General features: G+C 41.6%; 1 protein-coding gene across 1 annotated transcript in view; it reads right to left on the bottom strand.

The window, feature by feature from the left end:
• Positions 1-754: 754 nt before the first annotated feature.
• TGM5 (transglutaminase 5) overlaps positions 755-25,055 on the bottom strand; it is a 62,442-nt gene continuing 38,141 nt past the window's right edge. The window contains exons 6-13 of the mRNA XM_073683871.1: positions 24,775-24,952; positions 21,601-21,739; positions 19,346-19,449; positions 19,035-19,274; positions 10,306-10,683; positions 7,397-7,557; positions 3,374-3,507; positions 755-1,265 (exon numbers count right to left, since the gene is read on the bottom strand). Coding sequence (XP_073539972.1) covers positions 1,118-1,265; positions 3,374-3,507; positions 7,397-7,557; positions 10,306-10,683; positions 19,035-19,274; positions 19,346-19,449; positions 21,601-21,739; positions 24,775-24,952 — 1,482 coding nt within the window. The 3' untranslated portion in view covers positions 755-1,117. The remainder of the gene's footprint in view (positions 1,266-3,373; positions 3,508-7,396; positions 7,558-10,305; positions 10,684-19,034; positions 19,275-19,345; positions 19,450-21,600; positions 21,740-24,774; positions 24,953-25,055) is intronic.

Genomic DNA, 25,055 nt, shown 5'->3' with positions numbered 1-25,055 from the left:
GGAGTAGTAACAACGACGGCCGCCATACCACCATGCCTCAGCAGACTGCAGCGGCGCTGGTGGCCTTCACCAGGTGCCACAGGTGGCGTAGTCGTAATCAGCCACTCAACCCGGATAAGCCCATACCATCCTTTTTAAATTGTGACGGCCCTGAGCACGGAGCGGGTCCGGGCCACGGCTGCACCCCATCTCTCCATCTAAGGACCCGACTCCGAGTCTCCCATCTCCCAGGGTAAAGAAAAGGGCTTCCGAGAAGAGGCATCACATACACATCCCCTTAGGCCATGTTCCCAAATAGCTTAAATACTGCACTTTTTCCCACTGCGTTTTTTGTGCAGAAAATCTGCTGCATTTAACTGTCCAAGAAAATTATATGTAATATGAAAATATAAAATTCAATACCTCCCGATAGCTGCAGATTAACCCCATGTCTGCAGGTTAATAGTGTCTGCGACATTACAAGTTCCCTTTAAGTTCCCATGATGTAAAGATTTCGGGAGTTCTTCTAGCCACCTTTCTTAAGATACTGACACCTTATTTTAACAAATTATGGAGATTATCATAACATTGTTAGAGGTGCTCGCCGGGAGGACTTGTGATTACAGCCAGACCACAGGGCAATAGCTTGTCAAATTACATTTTTCTGTGTCAGATTCTATTGAGCCATGACCAGTGAATGTAGAGTGCATATGTAGACATTAAATATTTCAGTTATGTTTTTTTATTACACATATTTTTATTTATCTAATTTAAATTTAATTATGACAATTATTACATCTATGCAGTAAAAACATGACAACTAAACCCTAAATACAGTCTATTTTATATTAAGATAGAAAAATCTAAACATTTGTTCATGAATGATCCCATCCGAGTGGATTTAGATATAAAAAGTATCAGATGACATTTCATTCATTCATTGGTGCTACATTAGGGAATTGGTGCAAATTTTGTCTCATGTGCCATTTAAACATCCCCATAAGTGCATCGAGGGATGATCAATAGCACCTCTCCCACAGTCTTCATTGCCACTTTCACTCTCCAAGTGATTGGTCAAACCTACATGTCAGTGATACCAGCTGAGTCCCATCCTCCCACCAGTTTACGTTGAGGGATATCAGTTGTTAACTACAATGGTCCTGTAGCCTTTGATAACTTGGAACTTGTTGCTGCTGAAGTTCACTTGAAGCTGTTTCAGGCCAATTTTGTATGGAACCAACTCAAACTCCAGGATCGATCTTTCATTCGCCTTCATGGTGTCTACACTACAAAGATAGGAAAGTAAGGCTTTTCTATTATCGAGCGCTTACAATATGTAACATACAAATATGGAATAACATGGAAGGTCAACTCCAATAATTTCAGATTGCTTATTTCTATTGTTTATTAAGTGTGACGATAGCGCTTCTAATCTTACTCAGCCAGACGTTTAGATTTGTTAAGTCAAGAGAAATACCCTATTGTGTTTGTGTTGACTTGTGAATGTATGTGTGTCTTTATGGCTGGTCAAGAAGGACAGACCAGTATTTGTATAACCCTGATTGTTGTCTTCTCTTGGTTCTGTGAACAATTATGTCTGTTACTATGCTAATTGCATAATATACTAAGCTAGCTAGCTTATTTACAAGAGCCCCCTGCCAACTATGTAAATTGAATAATGCACAAATAATGAGACCTGAGCCCTGTGGAATAATATCATCCCTAACCCTTGACCTGTGGATGTGTACTTAAAAGGACATGTGCCTCTGTAGAAGAGAGATTTGGAACAGAGAATTGAAAGAGAGACTTTACAAGGAGATTCAAAAAGGTCAGACTCTCTCAGACCATCAGCTTTGAAGCATGCCTTTAACCAAAGAGACACAGATTTGGATTCTACATGATTCCAGCCTAAGAGTATATGGCCTTGACTGGAATGATATGGATCTGCTCCATTGACCATAAGAGAGCCCATAGATACATTTGGGGAGACCAGGTTGGGACGATGAAGTCACCTGAGCCCATGGATATGTTGTTTGGGGTTGCCAGGTATGGGGTGTATGGGGTGTTAAGACATTTGACATTAAAAAGAATTTAAACTTAGCTTGGCTTTCCTGGATTATTACATTTTTATCTGCGTAAAGCAATACAACTCTTGTATCAGGGCCAGTTTAAGACACACATAGACACTGGAAAAAATTAAAAGTGGGGCTCAAGTGCTTATACATTCCACCCCCACACAGAAACATTCAGGGTACATTTATTCATTTTAATTTCAGACCGTTAAATGAGCGCTGATCGACTATATTCAAGTATTTCATTTTCCAGTCTCTTCACACAAACGGAGGAAGAAAGATGTGGACAAAACAACCATTCTGACCCCAAGCAATATCATTTTATTATCAGCTCATCACCTGTTTACACTGTCAATGTGCTGCCAAGAAAGATGATTTTTTTTTCAGGCATAAATCATTTAACCCGACAAATCTTTCTTTGGGTGACTGTTGCCATGTATACACTAACAGATACTCATTTGCACTGCCATTATTTTTAAATGTGGGTGCTACACACAGCATGTTACATACACACATTCCATGCTACACACACTGCATGTTACATACACACATTCCATGTTACATACACACATTCCATGCTACACACACACACACACACACACACACACACACACACACACACTGCATGTTACATACACACATTCCATGCCACACACACTGCATGTTACATACACACATTCCATGCCACACACACTGCATGTTACATACACACATTCCATGCCACACACACTGCATGTTACATACACACATTCCATGCCACACACACTGCATGTTACATACACACATTCCATGCTACACACACACACTGCATGTTACATACACACATTCCATGCCACACACACTGCATGTTACATACACACATTCCATGCCACACACACTGCATGTTACATACACACACTGCATGTTACATACACACATTCAATGCTACACACACACACACACACACACTGCATGTTACATGCACACATTCAATGCAACACACACACAGTATGAATTTTGTGATTTTTCAATACCAAAAGTCGCAATTCCTTTAAAAAAAGTGACAAAAATGTGCCAAATTGAAAACTCCATAAAACTTACTCTAGGGGAGAAAATGGAGTGAGATATACCTCCAAATGCAAAAAAATCAAAGACAAACAAAGTTAAAGAGGAAAAATAAAAAAAGACTTAAAAAAGAAACACAACTTAAAAAGCAGCACAAAACATATAGAAAATAAGGTGCAAACACTAAAGCCACTAAAAAGGAGCAAATTATTCCAGAAAAGTGGGGAAACAGCAATAATAAATAAGTATTCATTTTTCTTTAGTCTTTGTTCACTTACAGTATTTTCATCTGCTTCTGTAGAAGTCCACTACCCTCAATCACCAGCAGGCAGTCGCTTACATCTTCGGCAAGTGGATTGGAGAATGTGAGTTGTACTCTGCATGGTTGGCTTACTCTTGCAGATCCCATAGGCTGCAGAACATGGAAGAAGGAATGTTATAGTAATACTCTGCCCATCCATTATAACTTAACAGGCATTGTATCCAGTCATGCACATAAAATATGTGCACTTAAACATATTATTGTTCACCTGTACTATTACTTTGCTAAATATACAAAGATATTCCTTCAATTAATCAGTTAAAAATCCAAAAAGTCTGACAATAAGGCATTTTTTCTAGTGCAGAACTGTAATTTAATATACAATTATACAAGACCACCAGAGGACAAGCAGGTTTTCTAGGCTTTCAAATTAGTTTTAGACAATTTACTATAAAAATGTGATTTTTCAGAATATCAGATTGGATTAAAAGAATATTAATGCACTAAGTAATGCATCATAGCAATCTCCTACAAAAAGGCTGGATTCATACATTTAGTTGTATGCAATTCTTCAAGTCAAATGTACACACGGTTTAGATAAATCCAACCTGTAAATTCTGCCCCAGAAACAAAAGCTGATTCTGGTATTTCTGATGCACGACCATTGTCATTCAGCAAAACTAATTCTCTGTTTCAACTTGCAAAATCTGTGGAAATGGGTAGCATTTCTCTGATTTCAGTGGTGCCAAAAATCTGTGATGAGAGTTTCTGATGTATGGGACCTGGATTATGGTCGTATCTCACATGGATTTTGGCACAGAATCTGCAACAATATTTTCTTTAAAGCACCTTTCCAGCATTTTTTATTGCAGTGCTGGAATGGTACTGCTAATCTAAGACCCTTGCACTTAGTCTTATACTTACTTACCCCCCACCGTCTTCACCTTTTATCGCCATAGTGTTTGCTAGGTGAGCCCGAGGTCACTTTTCAGTTCAAGTCTATGAGAGCCACGTTCTGGCACTCATAGACTTGCATTGAGACCTCAGACTTCCAGCCAGTCAGAAGCTGCGGTCACAAGATGGCGCCGTGGGACCGGAGTGGCGCCGATAAAAGGTGACGACGGCGGTGGAAAAGTATAAGACTACGGTCAGGGACCTTGGATTAGAAGCACCACTCCAGCGCTGATAACCCCACCCAAAACTCTGGAGTCTGATCCACATAAACATTGCTTAATGGAGGAGAAATGTAAGTCTTTCTTATACTTTTTCTCACTTTTTATACACCTTTTTGGCTAAAAAAGGCATCAAATCTGTGTCATAAACTGCATGTGTATGTCCTCAAGTAATGGCTTCATATTCTAAAAATTATGGCAAAACCATGCAACAAATCCGTGTTGTGTGACCTCACCCTGGTTCATTTGGGAATGGCTGTAGTTTCAAATAGTTTTTGAACCTGATTTCGCTGATAAAATGATAAAACGCAACCAGATTTAGCTTTAACAGTTGTGGGTGTTGGGCTGCATACAAGGCGTGATTGGCCGTTGTGTTCTTTGGGAACACAATGACCGATCGTGCCTTGAATGCAACCATGACAGTAAATCTATTCTGTGTAATAAATCATGGAAAAACAATAAACTTTTAAAATAGAACAACGCTGTCTGCTAAGAAAGAAAATTGGACCGTGTGAGGAAGACAGCGTTGCTAAATGCCCGCACATTTGCCCGCACCATTGCCGAAAAACAATAATGCACAGTTCTTCCATGATTGTGTGTGACTTCTGCCTTGTACTGTCCAGCCATACAGAATATCGCTGTATGACCGGGGCATGCGCAGTACAAGCCAGCAGTCACATCGTCACAGAATAAGTGCTCACTCTCCGATCTCGGTGATAGTACAAGCAGATACTGTAGCTACATAGAACAACGCTGTCTGAACTGTCTGAGCAGTGTTATGAGCTCTATTCACAGTTGGTTATGTGTCCTCCCCTGGTCTCCGCACCTACAACCCACTTATTACAGAAAACATCTGCACATGCTCAACCATAGAAGGACAAACTATATCATTAGCAGTGATGAAAAAGGTTTTTCAATGGATCAGCCAGACTCGAAATGCGTCATGTATTTTAATGAAGTCATAATGAAGATATTTTGCTTTTTCATCACTACTAACAAAGCTGCTTGATCCTTCACAAGCCTTATCCATGCACAGTGGAGTGGATTGCCCAGGAACCAGATTGAACATACATATATTTGATGGATGAGCTGTATCCACTAACTTTCTTATATTACTGCTATATCGTTAACAGCCTGTAATAGAAAAATGCTACAGTGCTGAAAATGAATTGTATTTGATAGGTTTATTGATTCTTCAAGATATTTTACACAGAATGGATTTATTATCATGGTATCATATAGACCACACATGTCAAACTCCGGCCCGTGGGCTAAATCTGGCCCGTAGGGTGGTTTTATTTGCCCCTCGACACCAGAACCACCACGCCTATGTGGGGCCATTATTCTGTCTGGAGGACTATGTGGGGCCCATTATTCTGTATGGAGGACTATGTGGGGCCCATTATTCTGTATGGGGGACTATGCGGGGCCCATTATTCTGTAAGGAGGACTATGTGGGGCCATTATTCTGTATGGAGGACTATGTGGGGCTCATTATTCTGTATGGGGGACTATGTGGGGCAATTACTCTGTATTGAGGACTATGTGGGGCCCATTATTGTGTATGGAGGACTATGTGGGGCCATTATTCTGTCTGGAGGACTATGTGGGGCCCATTATTCTGTATGGGGGACTATGCGGGGCACATTATTCTGTATGGAGGACTATGTGGGGCCATTATTCTGTGTGGAGGACTATGTGGGGCTCATTATTCTGTATGGGGGACTATGTGGGGCAATTACTCTATATTGAGGACTATGTGGGGCCCATTATTATGTATGGAGGACTATGTGGGGCCCATTATTCTGTATGGAGGACTATATAGAGCAATTACTCTGTATTGAGGACTATGTGGGGCCATTATTCTGTATGGAGGACTATGTGGTGACCATTATTCTGTATGGAGGACTATGTGGTGACCATTATTCTGTATGGAGGACTATGTGATGACCATTATACTGTATGGAGGACTATGGGGGGCAATTACTCTGTATTGAGGACTATGTGGGGCCCATTATTCTGTATGGAGGACAGTGTGGGGCAATTACTCTGTATTCAGGACTATGTGGGCCCATTATTCTGTATATGGTGGACTATATGGGGCTCATTAATCTGTATGAAGGACTATGTGGGGCCCATTATTCTGTATGGAGGACTATGAGGGGCCCATTATTCTGTATGGAGGCCTATGTGGGGCCCATTATTCTGTATGGGGGCCTCTGTGGGGCCCATTATTCTGTATGGAGGCATCTGTGGGGCCCATTATTCTGTATGGAGGACTAGGTGGGGCCATTATAGTGTATGGAGGACTATGCGGGGCCCATTATTCTGTATGGAGAACTATGTGGGGCAATTACTCTGTATTGAGGACTATGTGGGGCCCATTATTCTGTATATGGTGGACTATATGGGGCTCATTAATCTGTATGAAGGACTATGTGGGGCCCATTATACTGTATGGAGGACTATGTGGGGCCCATTATACTGTATGGAGGACTATGTGGGGCCCATTATTCTGTATGGAGGCCTATATGGGGCCCATTATACTGTATGGAGGACTATGTGGGGCCCATTATTCTGTATGGAGGACTATGTGGGGCCCATCATTCTGTATGGAGAACTATGTGGGGCAATTACTCTGTATTGAGGACTATGTGTGGCCCATTATTCTTTATGGAGGACTTTGTGGGGCACATTATACTGTATACTGGTTGGCCCGTGACTTTGTCCAAGTTTTTCATTTTGTCCCTCTGTGTCTTTGAGTTTGACATCCCTGATATAGACATTACTACACATACTGTTGTATACACCTGGCACATGCACAGGTTAACACACTACAGATTCTATTCCTAATATAGATTTCTTACTTTGATTATGATCTGTGGCATTGCTAGGTTGATGTCTTTTGCCACTAGAACTTTCTCCCAGGTAATATTCTGTTCTCCTACAGCAGCCACTCTTATCAAGTTGTCATCTTCTAGGTGCTTTCCATACTGTGAATATGGAATTTGTAAGAGGAGCCATTTTTCTGCGGAAGGTATAGACCGAGGCATTAATATCCTTTCAGACATATTACAAATTATTAGTATTTCATAGAATCATAGAATGTTAGAGTTGAAATGGACCTCTGGGGTCATCGTGTCCACAACCCATGCTCAATGAAGGATTCACTAAACCATCTCAGACAGATGTCTGTCCAGCCTGTTTGAAGACGTTTATTGAAGGAGAACTCACCACCTCTCGTGGCATTTCTTTTGGAGCATGCGTCTGGTTTTGTGCACATTCTTGCACCCCGGTCTTAGAGGGTAGGTTTGGTGAGAATGGACACCAATTATTAATTATGCTTCTTTTGTATTTCTTTATACCTGTTGTCTTGCATTCAGGGTCAGGTTGGGATGGGCAAGGAGAAAATGGGGAATATGAAGCATTAGGGGTTCTGATTCTGAACTATGATAATATTGAAGACCTATTTTTTGGATTGGTCATGGTCGTGGTAGCCCTTCCAAGAAGAGTTAATTTAGATTGAGATAACAAATTGTCTCCAAATCTGCCATTTTTGGTTCAAATTAAATAAATAAAATCAATAAATACGATGCATCGGAGAAAAGAAAATAACACACAGCCAGTGTCTGAGTATACAATTCTTGTCTGCCCTCAGATCCCAAGCAACAAGTATTTTATTACACCCCAGAAGAAAGGAGATGGCTACGTGCCTTACCTAATACAGAAAGTATTTTAATTGGAAATAACAACGTACTAAATTATGGAAACTGATGCAGATGTCCTCGAACTAAACTAGCTCTGTCCAATTAACTATACTTGAAAAAAACAGAGGAAAGTGTATATAATGCCCTGTGTTATCGCTTTTATGAATACCACTTATAAAGATAATATTAAAACACAAAATTATCAAAGATATATGAATTGTCTGAATAATAAGCAATGTATAAATATTTACCATAACAGTCATAAATATTAGATTGGTGTGAGTGAGGGAGGACAACATCACTTCCACCAGCTCCGGCAACATATAGGTGTAAACAGTGCGATGGAGTGGAACACTACCTATCTATCACACGGCTTTGTGGCCGCTCATGGGTAGTACAGAACAGCTTCATTCATTTGAATATGGACAATGCACATAATACCAGAGAGTGGCTACAAAACAGTGTGACAGAACGGTGCTATTTCATTCTATCACTCTTTTCACATTCGGCTGCTGATAGGTGCTGATGATTGTTTGTGGTACCTGATATTGGACTCCCACTGAACGTCCAAGGTCGCCTCCGGGACCGGGCTCGTGAGTATGAGGGGCCTGCCGACGCCAGCCCCTACTTCATCTGGATGTGCATCGTTGGATGTATGTCCAGCTGAAGTGTATTGCAGCACACAAACTCGCCGGGTCCAAGCGCCGCAATACACGCTGCCGACCTGAAGCCAGCAGCTGACGTCAGCGTGCACGTTACGGGGGGTGCATGGCAGTGACGTCATGTGCTGCCATCACTTGGACGCTGAAGTCAGATGCTGGTTTCAGAAGACAGCACAGAATGGCGGGGGAGCGTTTATTTATTTTTTTCTATGCATTGAACAACAGCGGTGCCAGCAGATGATAGACATATACCAGGATGGGAACATATACCAGGATAGGGGACATATATCAGGATGGGGGAACATACATACCTGGAAGGGGCCCAGGATGGCATTACTACATAATGGGGGAGAGGGGGCAACTTGTATATCTTTATAGGAATTAGAACACTACAGGGGCCCATACATCTGACCAACATGCAGGGGAAAGCCCTCGTCCAAATTTTTCACCGGGGTCCATCGGACTTTAAATATTCCACTGGGCCCTGTGTTTTCTAAAGAGTTAATCCAATAGAGTAGAAGACAGCGGCTTGTAATGGGTTAAAGTATTAGGAGGACATAGATGCTTCTAAAGGTTTACTGTAAGTCTCTCACTACATACACACAGTGCTCAGCAGCCATAATGATCAGAAGGTTAACTTCTATTGCTAATTTTCTAGCCACACACTCCTTCTCCTCCAATTGATGCTTCATAATAAACAGGACTCTATCTTACATTGCTTTGTATATCATTACATCCAGCATGCACAGCAGCACAGATTTCTGAATGTGTTCACAAGCTGCACACAGTCTTCCTCCACACAGTGTTATCTCCCAACTCAGAGGCAGGAAGTCTCACACAGTTGTCAATCTAGTGAAATAGTGGAGAGACCCACTTCTGCCGACTTTTAGAGGACCTGAACTTCAATTACCAAATTAAGCAGGAAATATCTTACTTTTAGTAATCCGATTTGTTTGAGAATTGTTTTTTAGTTTGTTCTCCTTTCATTTTTATGAAGTTTCCAAGGAGATGGTAGGTCATCTTTAATAAGAGAGTAGGCACAATCTGCAGTCTCTCCTCCCTGTATTCCATTTCCTCTCCCCAATTATTCATTCTGTCTATGTCACTCATAGTCATGCTTTTTAGTTTAGTACAGGGGGCTAAAGTACTCCTGCATTGTGGTTAAAACATCCACATGATAGCCCACAGTGAGCTAGAAATGTAACTATGATATATGGCATACTGTTGTATACATCTGTCATTTGAACAATGGTTTATACACAAGTATAACAAACTTGTTGAGCATGACCTTACATTGACTATGGCTTTAATGTGCTTAACATGTAGTGTAATCATATATAAAAGACCCAGGAGATTAATACCATCCATGATTGTTTTAGTTGAATAGGTAGTATAGATTTTTTTTACCTTCTTTAGGCCCGAGGTCAATGTACTTGGAGTCTTTCCAGAACTGGACACCTGGTTTCCCTCGGTGCTTCAGGGATTGTGCACTAAAGCTAAGCTTTAATGTCTTGGCAACAGAGAGCAAATTAACAGACAATAAAGCCAAATTGATGGTTTGTCCAAGTTGTGGGGACTCCGTCAGCTTAAATTTCAGCAGTAATTTAGCATCCGTTAGTGGGCGGTTTGGTTCTTCATCATCAGGGACTGGTCCATGTTCTGGAGATCCACCATTAGCAGAAAATCCATTGGCGATGTTACGATTTGGAACACCATTTGAAGGCGTGTTCAGTCTACTCAATCTTTGCAGAGCTTTGTCAAAAGACTTCCTTTCTTCAATCGTTCCTTATTAACATTGTAAAAGAACAATACTTAGGCAATAAAACTACACTTTTTCACACACCTGAACTTTTCTGGAGTTATAAAGAGCTCATTTTATTCTGAATATGATAAAATTCATGTTATGTAGATTGTTGGGTCATCTAAAATTAGTATTAGCTTTTATTCTATGAATTGATACCTTCAGTTCATGTTTAAGGAGGTGTCGCTTAGAATAGAGCCGCGTTACTGGTAACTTTGCCATCAATATAATTATGGTCATGGTAATGGTCATGATGATGTCGTAATCATAGGCTATAGATATGAGGCGAGTCAGAGATAGTTACGCAATCGTCCCATCCCCTGATGATGCCACAAAAGCAGTGAAACATGTTTAGGGGATATCTGGAACTTGTGTTTATGTTTTAATAAACCCGCAGTGTTTCTAGGCAACAGTGGAAATTACAGCCTGCCTAACTGCTGTTACTCCTCATTAAATTGAGACCCACATTATAATAATGTATACAGGTGATTAACAAACCTAACTACTGTGAGTGATAATGTTCATGTCTTGCGACCCGAAATACAAATTGAAGATAATAACTTTTCAACATGTAACGAATAAAATATAAAGGGGTATTCTCAAGTTTGGTAGTTGTCCCCTACATAACTTTCAGATCATTAGGGATCCGACCACTGGGACCCCAACTGTCTCTCTGAAGAGCCCTGTGTGAATGGAGGAGTAGTTGATCATGCGCATTTCCACTCCATTCTTAATTGGTCTGCTGGAGATAGCGGAGTGCTCCATTAAGCTGGTCTTTTGCAGTCTTATTAACATGAAAGGAACGGCAGTGGGCATGATTGACCACCGCTCCATTCACATGGGACGCTTCAGAGCTCCAGTTCTCGGAATCGGTAGGAGTATTATCGGTTGGACACCAACAATTGGGAAGTTATCACCATCTCATAGATAGGGGATAACTTCCAAACTTGAAATACCGCTTTACGCTATACTGACCTGTCAATGTAAGCACTCCAGCTAGTGGGACCTACGCCCTTTTGGTATTTATTTTGTTATTTTGAATCAATTATTTTACCAAGTCTTAATAAGCTGTCAGTATCCAGTGGCTAGCAAATGGGTAATAATGTTTTGGCCTTTTGACTTTCACGTCCCATATCTCACCATCCACTACTGCTTCAAACGTGAGACTACCTTCATTTTATAGACAATCATCTTGGCTCTTGTTAGAACCTTGCTCTTAGGTTTTTTCCTTTGCTGGTCACATGACCTTGTTGGCCTATTTAATCCTGCTCCGCCCTTCTGGCTTTGCTGGACTTCATTGTATAACTACTTTCTAGCTAGCCTGTGCTCTGTATCTAACTCTGTTAGTTTGCTTGGTCTACGGACCTCTATGTTCTATATATTTTGTTTGTTCATCTGTCTGCTACTATTTCTGTTAGGAGGTGTCCCATTTTCCTCCCAGTCCTTAGTACTTGTAGGGATTCCTTCCCCACATCTATAGGTCTCCGTACAGACTAGCTTAGGACTTTAGCAGGTCTGATCGCAGGATCAGGTCCCCTGTTACATCATAGGGATTAAGCTGAGTTCTATCGTAGGGACAGATCTCCTCTCTTTCCTTAGCTCTGGTAGCAGAACATAACAGTAAGTCCAGCCTGCAAATTCTCTAAGGAAAGATTTTTCTGTTCCATCATGGTGTCGGTTCAGGATTTGGCTAAACACCTGCAGGGACTCTCTCTGGAGGTGGCCGAGCTCCGTCAGCACGTGAGTAACTGTCCTGGAGCACATTTCTTGGAGCCTAAGGTATGTTTGCCGGATTTATTTTTTGGTGAACACCGAGAATTTTTTTCATTTAAAAATGCTTGCTTATTGTATTTTCATTTGAGACTCAAGTCCTCTGGGGATGAATCCCAGCGCATAGGGTTCATAATGTCACTTTTGCGCAAAGAGCCTCAGGAGTGGGCCTTTTCTTTGCAACCTAGTGATACATGCTTCAGATCAGTGGATAGTTTTTTTTCTGCTTTGGGACTATTATATGATGATCCTGACCGTGTCTCATCAGCTGAGACTGAGTTAAGACGTTTGAGACAGGGATCAGGTAATGTGGAAAAATATTGTACTCATTTCCGTCGTTGGTCTACTCAAACAGGGTGGAACGATTCTGCTCTGAAAAGTCTATTTCTTGCTGGGCTCAATGAAAGGGTTAAAGACCTGCTAATTGCTTATCCTACACCTGAAGATTTGCAACAGGCTATGCAATTAGCTATACGGGTGGATAGGAGACTGCGTGCAAGGGTTAATGAGAGCAAATCCTCTGCTATGTCAGTTTCTGGTTATGAGAATGTGTGTACTAACAGTGGTGAACCGATGGAGATTGGATCGGTGGCACCTCGCTCTCAAGAAAAAGACCGTAGATTTTCTGAAGGCTTGTGTTTCTATTGCGGAAAATCTGGTCATTTGATTAAAGGCTGTGAGCTTCGTATGAAGAAAGAAAAAAAAATGGTCAGTCATGCCCGTATTGCCTGTTTAAATTCCAAGGGTGTATTTTTAGCTGCTTCCACGATTGCTCAGGAAAAATTAATGGAATTTCGGGTGTTTGTTGATTGTGGGTCTACTCTGAATGTAATTGATGGGGGATTCTTGGAAAGACTCAATTTAAAACCCGAACCTTTATCATCCCCCATTGCTGTGGTTTCTGTGGATGGTTCCCCTTTGAAGAATATTACTCTCAAGGTCTGTGAATTTCCTCTCACTATTAATGGTGTTCACCATGAGAAATTGGATTTGGTAGTTTTGAATAACTTGCCTTCTCCAGTAATATTGGGATTGCCCTGGTTAAAATTTCACAATCCTGTACTGGATTGGTCTACCAGTGAAATTAAATCCTGGAGCCATAAATGTTATGACAAGTGTTGTAACGGGCGTATTGCAGCTTTGGATAGGGGAGAATTACCTGTTCCTATTCAGGATTTTTGGAGAGTTTTTTCTGAGAAGGAATCGCAGGTTTTGTCTCCCCATAGAGACTATGATTGTTCTATTGAATTTGTCCCTGGAGCGACTCTTCCTAAAAGTCGTTTATTTAACCTTACTATTCCTGAGAGGAAGGCTTTGGAGGAATACATACAGACAAGTTTGGCCGCCGGTCACATTAGGCCCTCTAAGTCTCCTGTGGCGGTTGGATTTTTTTTTGTAAAAAAAAAGGACGGCGGTTTACGTCCTTGTCTGGATTTTCGTAGATTAACAAAATTACTGTACGCAATCCTTACCCACTGCCATTGATTCCTGATCTGTTTAACCAGTTAATGGGGGCCAAGTGGTTCTCTAAAATTGACCTTAAGGGGGCATACAATCTGTTGCGCATGAAGGAGGGTGACGAATGGAAGACTGCTTTTAACACTCCTGTGGGTCATTTTGAGAATCTGGTTATGCCTTTTGGTCTTACTAATGCTCCTGCATTTTTTCAGAATCTTATTAATGACATCCTTAGACCTTTGATCGGCAAAAATGTGGTTGTGTATTTGGATGACATTTTGATTTATTCGCCGGATATGGAGTCTCATTGGCGGAGCGTACGTGAGGTATTGCAGCTATTAATGGACAATTTGCTTTTTGCTAAGCTGGAGAAATGTGAGTTCGCTGTACAGAGAATTAGTTTTTTGGGTTACATTATCTCCAGCGAAGGTTTTGAGATGGACCCGGTTAAAGTTCAAGCTGTACAGGAATGGCCTAGGCCTATTGGTTTGAAATCGATACAGAGGTTTTTAGGTTTCGCCAATTATTACAGAAAATTCATAAAAATTTTTTCTAGTATTGTCAAACCTCTGACCGATCTCACCAGGAAAGGTGCTGATGCGGTTCAGTGGTCTTCTGAGGCCATTGAAGCTTTTGTGTATCTCAAGGAGAGGTTCACCTCTGCTCCCATCCTTATGCAGCCTGATGTGACTAAGCCGTTTTTGGTTGAGGTTGATGCTTCCTCTGTGGGGGTTGGCGCAGTATTGTCTCAGGATAACGGGGATGGATTACATCCCTGTGCCTTTTTTTCAAAAAATTTTTCGGAGACTGAACTGAATTACGATATTGGTAATCGGGAATTATTGGCTATTAAACTCGCATTTGAACACTGGCGCCACTTCTTGGAAGGTGCGGAATTTCCCGTTCAGGTTCTTACGGATCATAAAAATCTGATATATCTTGATGCTGCCAAGCGCCTGAATGCCCGTCAGGCTAGGTGGGCACTGTTTTTCTCGCGGTTTAATTTCTCCGTTACTTACATCCCTGGTACTAAGAATGTTAAGGCGGATGCCTTGTCTCGCAGTTTTTCTCCCATAGTCGGTGCTGAGAAAGAGGAGAACATTTTACAAGAAGGTGTTGTGATAGCTGCTTTGGACTCCGTTTTGGAAGATGAGATTCTTAAAGCACAGGAGAATGCCCCATCTAACACTCCTCATGGGAGGTTGTTTGTGCCTGGGACCTTTAGGAGAGATTTGTTTGTTGAGTGTCACGAATCTCGGTTGGCAGGTCATCCCGGAATCTCTGAGACCAAGAGACTGGTGGGTCGCAGTTTTTGGTGGCCTGGATGGCAGAAGGAAGTCATTAAGTGGGTGCGTCAATGTACTATATGTGCTAGATCTAAGTCCTCACATACTCCTGCTGCGGGGTTGCTTTGTCCTTTGGAGGTTCCCAGTGCTCCTTGGACACATTTGGCTATGGACTTTATAACTGACCTTCCCCCCTCTGAGGGTTTTACTGTCATCTGGGTGGTCGTGGACCGTTTTAGCAAGATGTGTCACTTGGTTCCCTTCGTCAAACTGCCCTGCGCTAAAACTCTCGCTAAGGCCTTTGTCAAGGAAATTGTCAGACTTCATGGCGTTCCTACTGACATTGTTTCTGATAGGGGTCCTCAGTTCGTGGCTCGTTTTTGGCGTGCCTTTTGTGACAGGTTGGGAGTTCATTTGTCGTTCTCGTCCGGATATCATCCTGAATCTAATGGCCAGACAGAAAGGAAAAACCAGGATGTTGAGCAGTTCTTGCGTTGTTTTGTGGCAGACAATCAAGAGGGGTGGTCTGAGTTTCTGCCACTTGCTGAATTTGCTCTTAACAACCATACATCTTCTTCTGCTGGTTGTTCGCCTTTTTTTGTTGTTCTGGGAGACATCCGTCGTTTGGGTCGTTCTCCAAGTTGGGATCTGCCGTGCCTGAGGAGGAGAATTTTTCCGGTGATTTGGAGAGAGTTTGGACGGATGTGCGTGGTAATCTTCAGGAGGCCAACAGAAAATCTAAAGACTACTTTGATAGGAAACGACAGGAGGTTTTGTTCGCTGTTGGTGACATGGTTTGGTTGTCCTCTAGGAATCTGCGGTTGAGGATTCCTTCTAAGAAATTGAGTCCCAAGTTTGTAGGGCCCTTTAAGGTGCTTCAGGTTGTCAACCAATCTGCTGTTAGGTTGGAGGTTCCTACCTCCTGGAGAATTAATCCGGTATTTCATGTCTCTCTGTTGAAAAAAGCGGTTGTATCGGATTGTGACGCCTCTGCCTCTGTTCCTCCGGTGGTGGAGGACGGGGAATATGAAATTTCTCGCATCCTTAACTCTAGACGGTATAGAGGTAGTTTGCAGTATCTTGTGGCCTGGAAAGGTTTCGGACCCGAGGATAACTCTTGGGTGAGGTCGGATGATGTTTCCGCGTCCAGACTTATCAGAGCGTTTCACAGGAGATTTCCTGATAAGCCTGGTCCTAGGGGATCCGGAGGATCCTCTTAGAAGGGGGGGTACTGTTAGAACCTTGCTCTTAGGTTTTTTCCTTTGCTGGTCACATGACCTTGTTGGCCTATTTAATCCTGCTCCGCCCTTCTGGCTTTGCTGGACTTCATTGTATAACTACTTTCTAGCTAGCCTGTGCTCTGTATCTAACTCTGTTAGTTTGCTTGGTCTACGGACCTCTATGTTCTATATATTTTGTTTGTTCGTCTGTCTGCTACTATTTCTGTTAGGAGGTGTCCCATTTTCCTCCCAGTCCTTAGTACTTGTAGGGATTCCTTCCCCACATCTATAGGTCTCCGTACAGACTAGCTTAGGACTTTAGCAGGTCTGATCGCAGGATCAGGTCCCCTGTTACATCGTAGGGATTAAGCTGAGTTCTATCGTAGGGACAGATCTCCTCTCTTTCCTTAGCTCTGGTAGCAGAACATAACAGCTCTCTCATACATATATTTTACTTGCAACTATTTAGCACATGATTAGTTCTGCAGATTCTTGTCATGTCACTGCATTGTTACTGTTTTGCTCCTAAAAAATCTAAATTAAATTTTTTTTTTTTGCTAGTATTACAGTATGTAAATCCACCAATTAGCTTTCAACACTGCCTGAATCCTTCTGGGCATCCTCTCAATCAGATTTAAGCAAGTCTAGACTGGAATCTGATCCCAGGTCTCTTCTACACGTTCCCAAAGTTGGTGCACACTGATCGACTCACTTGGATATGTATAGAATTTTTTCTTCAACTTTACTCACAGGTATTCAATTGGGTTGAGGCCTGGGGACTGTGGGGGCCAATCCAGCACCTCTACTTCATTGTTATTGAACTATTTCTTCGACATTCTCGATGTATGCTTCGGGTCATTGTCCTGCTGAAACATTATGTTGTCCTTTTCTCTTTTGTGGTAGATAGCTTGCTCAGCTGCACATGGAGGTAGACACAGGCACGCTTTCTCTTTAAAACTTCTGGTTGGTTTATTAAAAAGTGCAGCATAAACCAACACTGAGTCCACAAAAGAAAACACAGCCCACTGGGCAAACAGGAAAAACAAAGCAAAATGGCAACACAAAAGCACAGTCTTTGTGGAAGCAGGGGTCCGCCTTCTCAGAGTGCAGATACTCTGTGTGGTTCAGGATAGCTCCACATAAACAGATCTGGAGTTCCTCACTGCAGACCTACTGAACGCTGAATGCCTCAGCTGGCCAAGTATTTAAACCTTCCCCAGACCACACCCTGGGAAGTAGATATGGAGAACAACCTCCCACCTGCTCTATGGTTGTTCTCATAAAAACACGCCCTTTGGAAATGGAGACTTAACCCCTCCTTGCACATAACGTGGTGGAGGAAACTTAACGGTTTTAATTCACTGATGCCAAAAGCCTCAGGGAAACATATCTCCCCTCCACCACTTTACTAGTGACTTTGTCACAATACCTATATTACTCGAGTGTACGAAGTAACCTGTCTTGTAGAATACTCACATATATAGCTCAGCATTGAGACCACCATCAATCCTGGCCAAGTATCCAATTTCTTTGGCTGTGAAACAACCCCATATCATAAGGCTACCTCCTCCGAACTTGACAGTTCCTTCAATTTTTCGATCCATTAGCCCTTTTTTCCCTTGTTTCTTCCAGACCCATTTTTACCCATCAGAGCCTAGTCTATTGACTTTCGTCTCATCGCTCCAAATCACCCGTTTCCAATCTTCTACTGTCCACTTTGCATACTTTTTTGAAAACTCGAGCTAACGCCTCATATGACAGTTGAATCTTTTTCACCATCTTTTCGGGCCACCATTCCATACTTGTGTAATCACTTGGACGTCTGTGATCTCACTATTATGAAACATATGAGCCACCTCCACTGCTGTGTTTGTTGCGCCAGATCTGATAGACCTTGTAATGAGCTGACTTGTTGATTCCGATATTTTGCCTGGATGGCCACCTCTTGGCTTTTGAATGGATGAACGGACAGTTATTTTGAATTCTTCCAACTGTAATGGCACTCAAATGATGCAGTTTGGCAATTTTCTTGGCCGAGAGACCATTATCGATGAGCGGGATGATGCTGTTTCTGTTTTCTTGAGAAATCTTCTTCAAGGAGGCTCCTCGATTTGAACCAGTGACCTTTCACTTGGGAATCAACCTAATAACACACTGAGCTATTAGGGAATGTGAAAACAGGTTGTAATTTGCAGTATACAGGAAGAAAAAGATTTTTACACCAATAGGAGCAAAACAGTAACAATGCAGTGACATGACAAGAATCTGCATAACTAATCATATGCTAAGTAGTTTCAACTCAAATTTATGTATGAGATAGCCAAGATGATTGTCTATGAAATTATGGTAGTCTAACAGTCGCAGCAGTAGTGAATGATATGGAGTCTGAAAGTCAAAAGTTCAAAACATTGTTAGCCTTTTGCTGTAGTTGTGTTTTTTTCCCATTGAATGGTTCAAAGCCAAATAATTATTTAATATTACAATGGATAAGGATAGCTTAAGATACAAGTGATTAATGGACTATCATAAATATTGATTAAGTTGAAAGTGATGTGGTAATATGTTAATATATTTTAATAGCTTTCTTCATGTGCCACATACCTTCATCATACTTATAGGTGTGTGTGATATCGTCACGTTCATCTGTCCCCACGCATTTTGTACTGATGCGATAGCCAACCAAATGCGGGTCGCAGAAATGTTTTTCTTTCTTTGTGCCATATATCGTCCATTTCACACAGTCTGCATTGACCATGGAAAAAACAAAGGGGCCATCGTAGGTAAGGTTCACTTCGCCTTCTTTTATGGCATTTACAGAGGTAGGGCCGCAGCAGAATATTCCTATTCAGAGACAAACAAGTTAGCACAGGTGTCTTCCTTTGGTAAAGATTTATTGGTTGTCAAGCTCCTACCATTGCTTGTTTCCTGTGGTGTTGGATCTAGGACTTGCCACCCTCCATAACCAGGTGGTAAGTCTCTTCTTGCCATCCAGCATTCACACCATACATGAAAATTCCTAGTGGAGAAAAACATAATTTTTGCAGAACTGATGTTTTCACATGATGCAGCAGAAATATAAAGCGTACGCATTTACTAAAAAACTGTATATGGACCATGTATATTAAGGGTCCAGTGTGCATGGGAATGGGCCCTTTACATTGATGGAAAATTTGTTTCCATGGAGGAAAATTATTTGTTCAGTTTTAATAGCTTCTTCATCAGAAGGTTTTGCACGCTAATGTTACTCTTTTATGTTACTATATCGCTTCTCGCTGTCTTTCTGTATATTGCAACTTGAGTAACACATCTGAGTGATGCTCTTTACAGTTTCAGAAGTGATGTTCAAGCACCACTCCAGCATTTTTTTTTACTTTCAGCACTGGAGTGGTGCTAGTAATTTAAGTTTCCTGACTCTAGTATTATACTTACCAGCCGCCGTCTTCAGCTGTTATCACTGCTGTCCTGATCTGCCATCTTGTGACCACTACTTCTGACTAACCGGAAGTCAGAAGTAGTGTAAGTCTATGGGAGCCTCATTTTGGTTTTGCTCAGGCTCTCATAGACTTACACTGAGTAGTGAGTTCCGACTTGCTCAGCAAGCAGAAAAAGAGATCTGGAAGGTCACAACCTACAGAAGATGACCGACACGGTGCTGATAAAAGATGAAGACTGTGGCTGGTAAGTATAAGACTGGGGCAGGGAACTTACTTGCACCATTCCAGCGCTGGAATAATAAAAGCTGGAGTGGTGCTTTACAGTCCATAGTCATCTATGAAGGGCTTAGGTCAAATTACGTTGCATTCCCTACTTGTTCAGCATCTGTGCAGAGATTTTTGTGGGAATCTATATCTTGGGTAAGTAAAATCTTTATTAATCATTGTTTATTTATTTTTACTAATTAAAGGGGTTGTCCACTACTTTTATATTGATGCCCTAGTCACAGGATAGGGCATCAATGTATGATCGGCCGGGGTCCCACACGCGGCACACCCGCTGATCAGCTGTTATCGGTGCCGGCGGCGGTGGCCGCCGGCCGGAAGTGCTCACCTGGGGGGCTCCGCCGGTGGAGTGGTAGTGGCCGCTGTAGTGTACTGCAGATTCGCCTCCCATTCAATTGTCCTACGGATAGGGCATCAATGTAAAAGTAGTGGACAACTTCTTTAATGATACTAGCGGAATTATGGGAGGAAATTAACTTTATTCCTCCCATCAGCCTCAGGCTTTCAGTCTTAGGGTTGCGGTTATCACGGCTTAAGTCACCGCTCAGTGCATAGTGAGCGGTGACTGTAACCACGCTTCCGGCACTGACTGATGGACGGCTCAGCCACTGATGAAGGCATATCGCTGAAGCGCGTGTCCGGGCTGCCTCCATTCCAGCAGGAGTGATTGTATTATGAGAATGTGCGTATGCTTTAATGTCACCATATAACCAACTTTGGTTCTTATTCTATTTAGAATTGTCTTTAAAATACCCTTATATGTGCTTATATTATATACACCTTATGGTACCATGGTTTACTTTATACCCTCTCCTGCTGTTAGTGTCTACATTTCATTGTAATGCTCCCTACCTAGAACTGGTTTTATTAATAAAGTATTTTTTTATATTATGTCATATTTAGAGGCTCAGTGGCATTTTTTTCCTCTTTTTCTGATGTATGTTTTACTATGCACTGGGCGGTGACTGAAGCCGCACCGGCTGCACCCTTATGACTGAAAGCCCAAGGCTCCAGGGAGGAATAAAGTTAATTTCCTCTCGGCAGTACGGCTCTCAATGCGGGCGCCGGGCAGTTTCAGAATGCTGTTGACCTGAAGATTAACCCCATATCTGCAGGTCAATAGGGTTTTTTTTACATGACAGGTACCCTTTAAAGAGGGAACAAAAAATTCTATAGGGACTGAACAATTGTTAATATGATTATCAGATTGGCCCGTGTAAATTGGTCTTTACTCTTCCTAAATGTAGTATGTGTATTTGTAATTTTACAGCAGTTTGTAGTAATTCCATGGATTCCCATAATTACCTTGAAGGGAAATGCATTTGTATGGAGTCCTTTTATAAAATGAGACAGTAGGCATAAATATATAAATGTGTCCAATGGTCTAATAAGTACTAGTACAAGTACAAAATATTTTTTTTATAATGTTGAGAAATTCTTTGCCTTACCAGATGCTGTCGTGGCTTTCTTTAGCAAGTTTCTTTCCAGTTGTGTCATAATACTCATCAATGATCAGATTGTTACTAGTATCGTGTGCAGAATTAAAGTTTGTGACGACACGTGTTGGGATTCCTAAGTTTCTCATCACTGGAGAAAAGAAAGCAAAAGTGAACTATTCAATCTACTTATATATGTCTGTTTTCATCTGCAGAAAATAAAATAAAAAACACTTTCTTTTAAAGGTAATTAACATAGAATCAGATTTGCCCTGACTGCCAGATAAATCAACTACTATTGCATCATACTAAGTGAGCAGCAACAGTTGATTAATTCCCACCCTATTTTTTTAAAGCGCACCTGTCAGCAGGATTGTGCTCAGTAAACTACACACACTGTCAGGTGGGCTACATTACACTGATTAAAATGATACCTTGGTTGATGAAATCCGTTCTGTGGTTCTTATGTAATCTTTACTTTCAGTTTGGAGATAATGATATGCTTGTGCTTTGGGGCGGCCTATGGGGGGGCGCTCTATCTGGTGCTCTGCTTGCATATTCATCTGTATGCTCTTATGACAGGTCACTGTGCCTTCACTGAACTACCTCCTATTTTACCTAGCCCCGTCCTACTAGATGCATTATGTAAAATAGGAGGCAGGTCAGTGAAGGCACAGTGACTTGTCATAAGAGCATACAGTTGAATATGCAAGCAGAGCACCAGATAGAGAGCCCCCCACAGACTGCCCCGGAGCACAAGCATATCATTATCTCCAAACTGAAAGTAAAGATTACACAAGAACCACAGGACGGATTTCATCAACCAAGGTATCATTTTAATCATTGTAATGGCACCCACCTGACACTGTATGTAGTTTACTGAGCACAATCCTGCTGACAGATGTGCTTTAACCTCTGCAGCTATTGATTGTAGGTGTAAAGCAAAGGTGTCACTGTTGCCCACTCATTCTGGTGCCAGCCTGGTCTGGATAATGCCATAGAGCTTTGTGCAACCTCTATAATAGAATACATTAGGTGATTGCTTTAGTGATCGCCGAGTACGTATTTAAACGTGTGTTGATTTTATGGCTATTCAGTATTCTCAGAAGTATGTACTGTACATTAGCAATGGTTGTTGTCTTTAGAACATTAAATTTCTAAAATAGTCATAAAATTATAGTTTGATTGCAATTTAAAAAGAGAATGATGTCCGGAGTATGTTAATTAAATTCAAAGTTTCCATTGAATGAAATAATAATTTTCAACTAAAGTTTGACTTTAACATTTAACATGTCCTTAAAGTTAAGAAAATTAGCAAATTTGCAACTGACTTGCTTTTTTATCTGTTGTCATTCTCCTCCTGTGAGAGACTTATCTTTCATAGTGAATAGCTGGTTTCCATGGAGCTTGACCACTAGTTCCTGTCCAGACCCTGGTTGAGTGTGCACAGTAGTAATATTCCAGGAGATGGATTAGCGTCTAACATACCAGCCACCTCTCTCCAGCCAACTGATTTCTATGCAACAGTTAGCTACTCACCTTCCTCCCCCTCCTTCTCAGCTCCTGCCAAGCTGCTGATTTAAATTTTACGGAATCACCTGTCCCCAGTATCATCTGCTTTCAGAGCAGTTAACTAAAAGGAAACTTGTCAGCTCATACATGCTGCCCACAGTTTGGGCAGCATGTATCAGCCACTGGCTGTACGATCACAGAGACGTATGTACGAGTGTCTCTAAAACGCTGCTGCTTTTCAGAGACAAACATACATGGCTGTGATCATACAGCCAGTGGCTGATACATGCTGTTGTTTGGGCAGCTGATTGATTCCCTTTAATCATGGCTCAGACTGTCCGGAGCTGTATGCTTGTTCAAATGCCCTGTTATCTCCATGTGTAAATATAATGATAGCAGTGCAGATTTAGAAGAATTGAAGAAACAACTCATAGCTAAATGTGTTACAGCAGAACTTGTGCTGAGCTTTATAGTTCTACCAATACTACAGCTCTGCTGCTCACCAGAGCTGTCATTCAAGAAGAAGTGCCTGTCCTGGTAGGAACCAGGAAGTGAAAGAGACTGGAAAGATGTGTACTTCTCAAGATACAATGTGAAAATAACCAGTTTATGGGCAATTCATGGCAAATTGTTATTTCTTAAATTACCCTTGGAAAGAGAAGACCCAGTCAAAGTAGATCATATCCACTTGAAGGGAACCTGTCATCAGGTTTTTCTGATATAAAGTAGGGCCACCACCATTAGGGCCTTTTTTGCAATATACTGAAATGCTGAAAAAAAGTCCCGAATCACTTCTGCAAATCCCCAAAAAAACTATTATTATACTCACATACAGTACAGTCCAGTCTCATGGGCATCTCTAGTCTTGATCTGGTGCCTCCTCTCCTTGCAATCACTGTCCTCCTTCCCTGCTTCATGTGGATGACGCATCCTATGTCATCCACACAGAGTCCCTATCGCAGGCGCACTTCTCTCTACCCTGCCAAGGACAGGGCAAATGACTATAGTGAGCATGCACCGGGAAAGGCCGAAGAGCGCCAATGACCCGAAAGTACTTTGCTCTGCCCTTGGCACGGTAGAGAGAAGTGCACCTGTGAAGGAGTGTGATGGGGGACACTGTGTGAATGACATAGGAAGCATCATCCAAACGAAGCAGGGAAGGAGGACGGCGATTGTAAGAAGAGAGGAGGTGCCAGATCAAGAACAGAGACATCCTCCCCATCTTTGAGTATAATAAAAGGTATTTTTGGGGATCTGCAGACTGGATTGGGGACTTTTTTACAGCATTTCAGTATGATGTAAATAAGGCCCTAATGGTGGTGGCCATACTTTATATGGGGAAAACCTGGTGACAGGTAGGTTCCTTTTAACTAATGAGTGTTGATTCTGAAGGATTCCCGTCTCTATAGGAATTGCTACATTAACAAAACAGGTTATGGAGAATCAATTCATGGTCCATAGAGAGGGAAGAGAGGGAAAACAAGCTCTAGCCCTTCTATACTGATTGAAGGAACCCAGAACCAATTTTCTTATGCATGAATATAAAATTAGCTAAAATGTTGCATTGTGTACATGCAAACTTAATTGGCATCTATAAGTGTGATCAATGCAAGTTTTCATATTCTCTAACAAAAAGAATGATTTTATATCGGATGAACAACATTATCTGTTTACCTGTGCACATCACAGCAGCAAAGACCCAGCACTGGCCATATTTAACAGGTTCACAATCCTTTTTATACCATTGTCGTAAAATAGCAGTACTCCCATTCCATGCAGATGGAGAGACTCCATTTGTATAATCTTCACTCCAGTTTCCTTGTAGGACCCCACTATCGTCATTAGAGTTAATCTATAATACAGCAATGTACATTAATTTGGGAAAGGTGGTGATACATTTTATTACCGAACATTTATTAACTAGTTAGATTACACATAGAATATTGCATACGGTT

The sequence above is a fragment of the Phyllobates terribilis genome, unplaced genomic scaffold, assembly GCF_046119375.1.
Source record: "Phyllobates terribilis strain yellow unplaced genomic scaffold, ASM4611937v1 Scaffold_5__5_contigs__length_657084704, whole genome shotgun sequence".
Classification (NCBI taxonomy): Eukaryota; Metazoa; Chordata; class Amphibia; order Anura; family Dendrobatidae; genus Phyllobates; species Phyllobates terribilis.
Note: the sequence above shows the minus strand (reverse complement) of the source record. Positions and strands in the feature narration are given on the sequence as shown.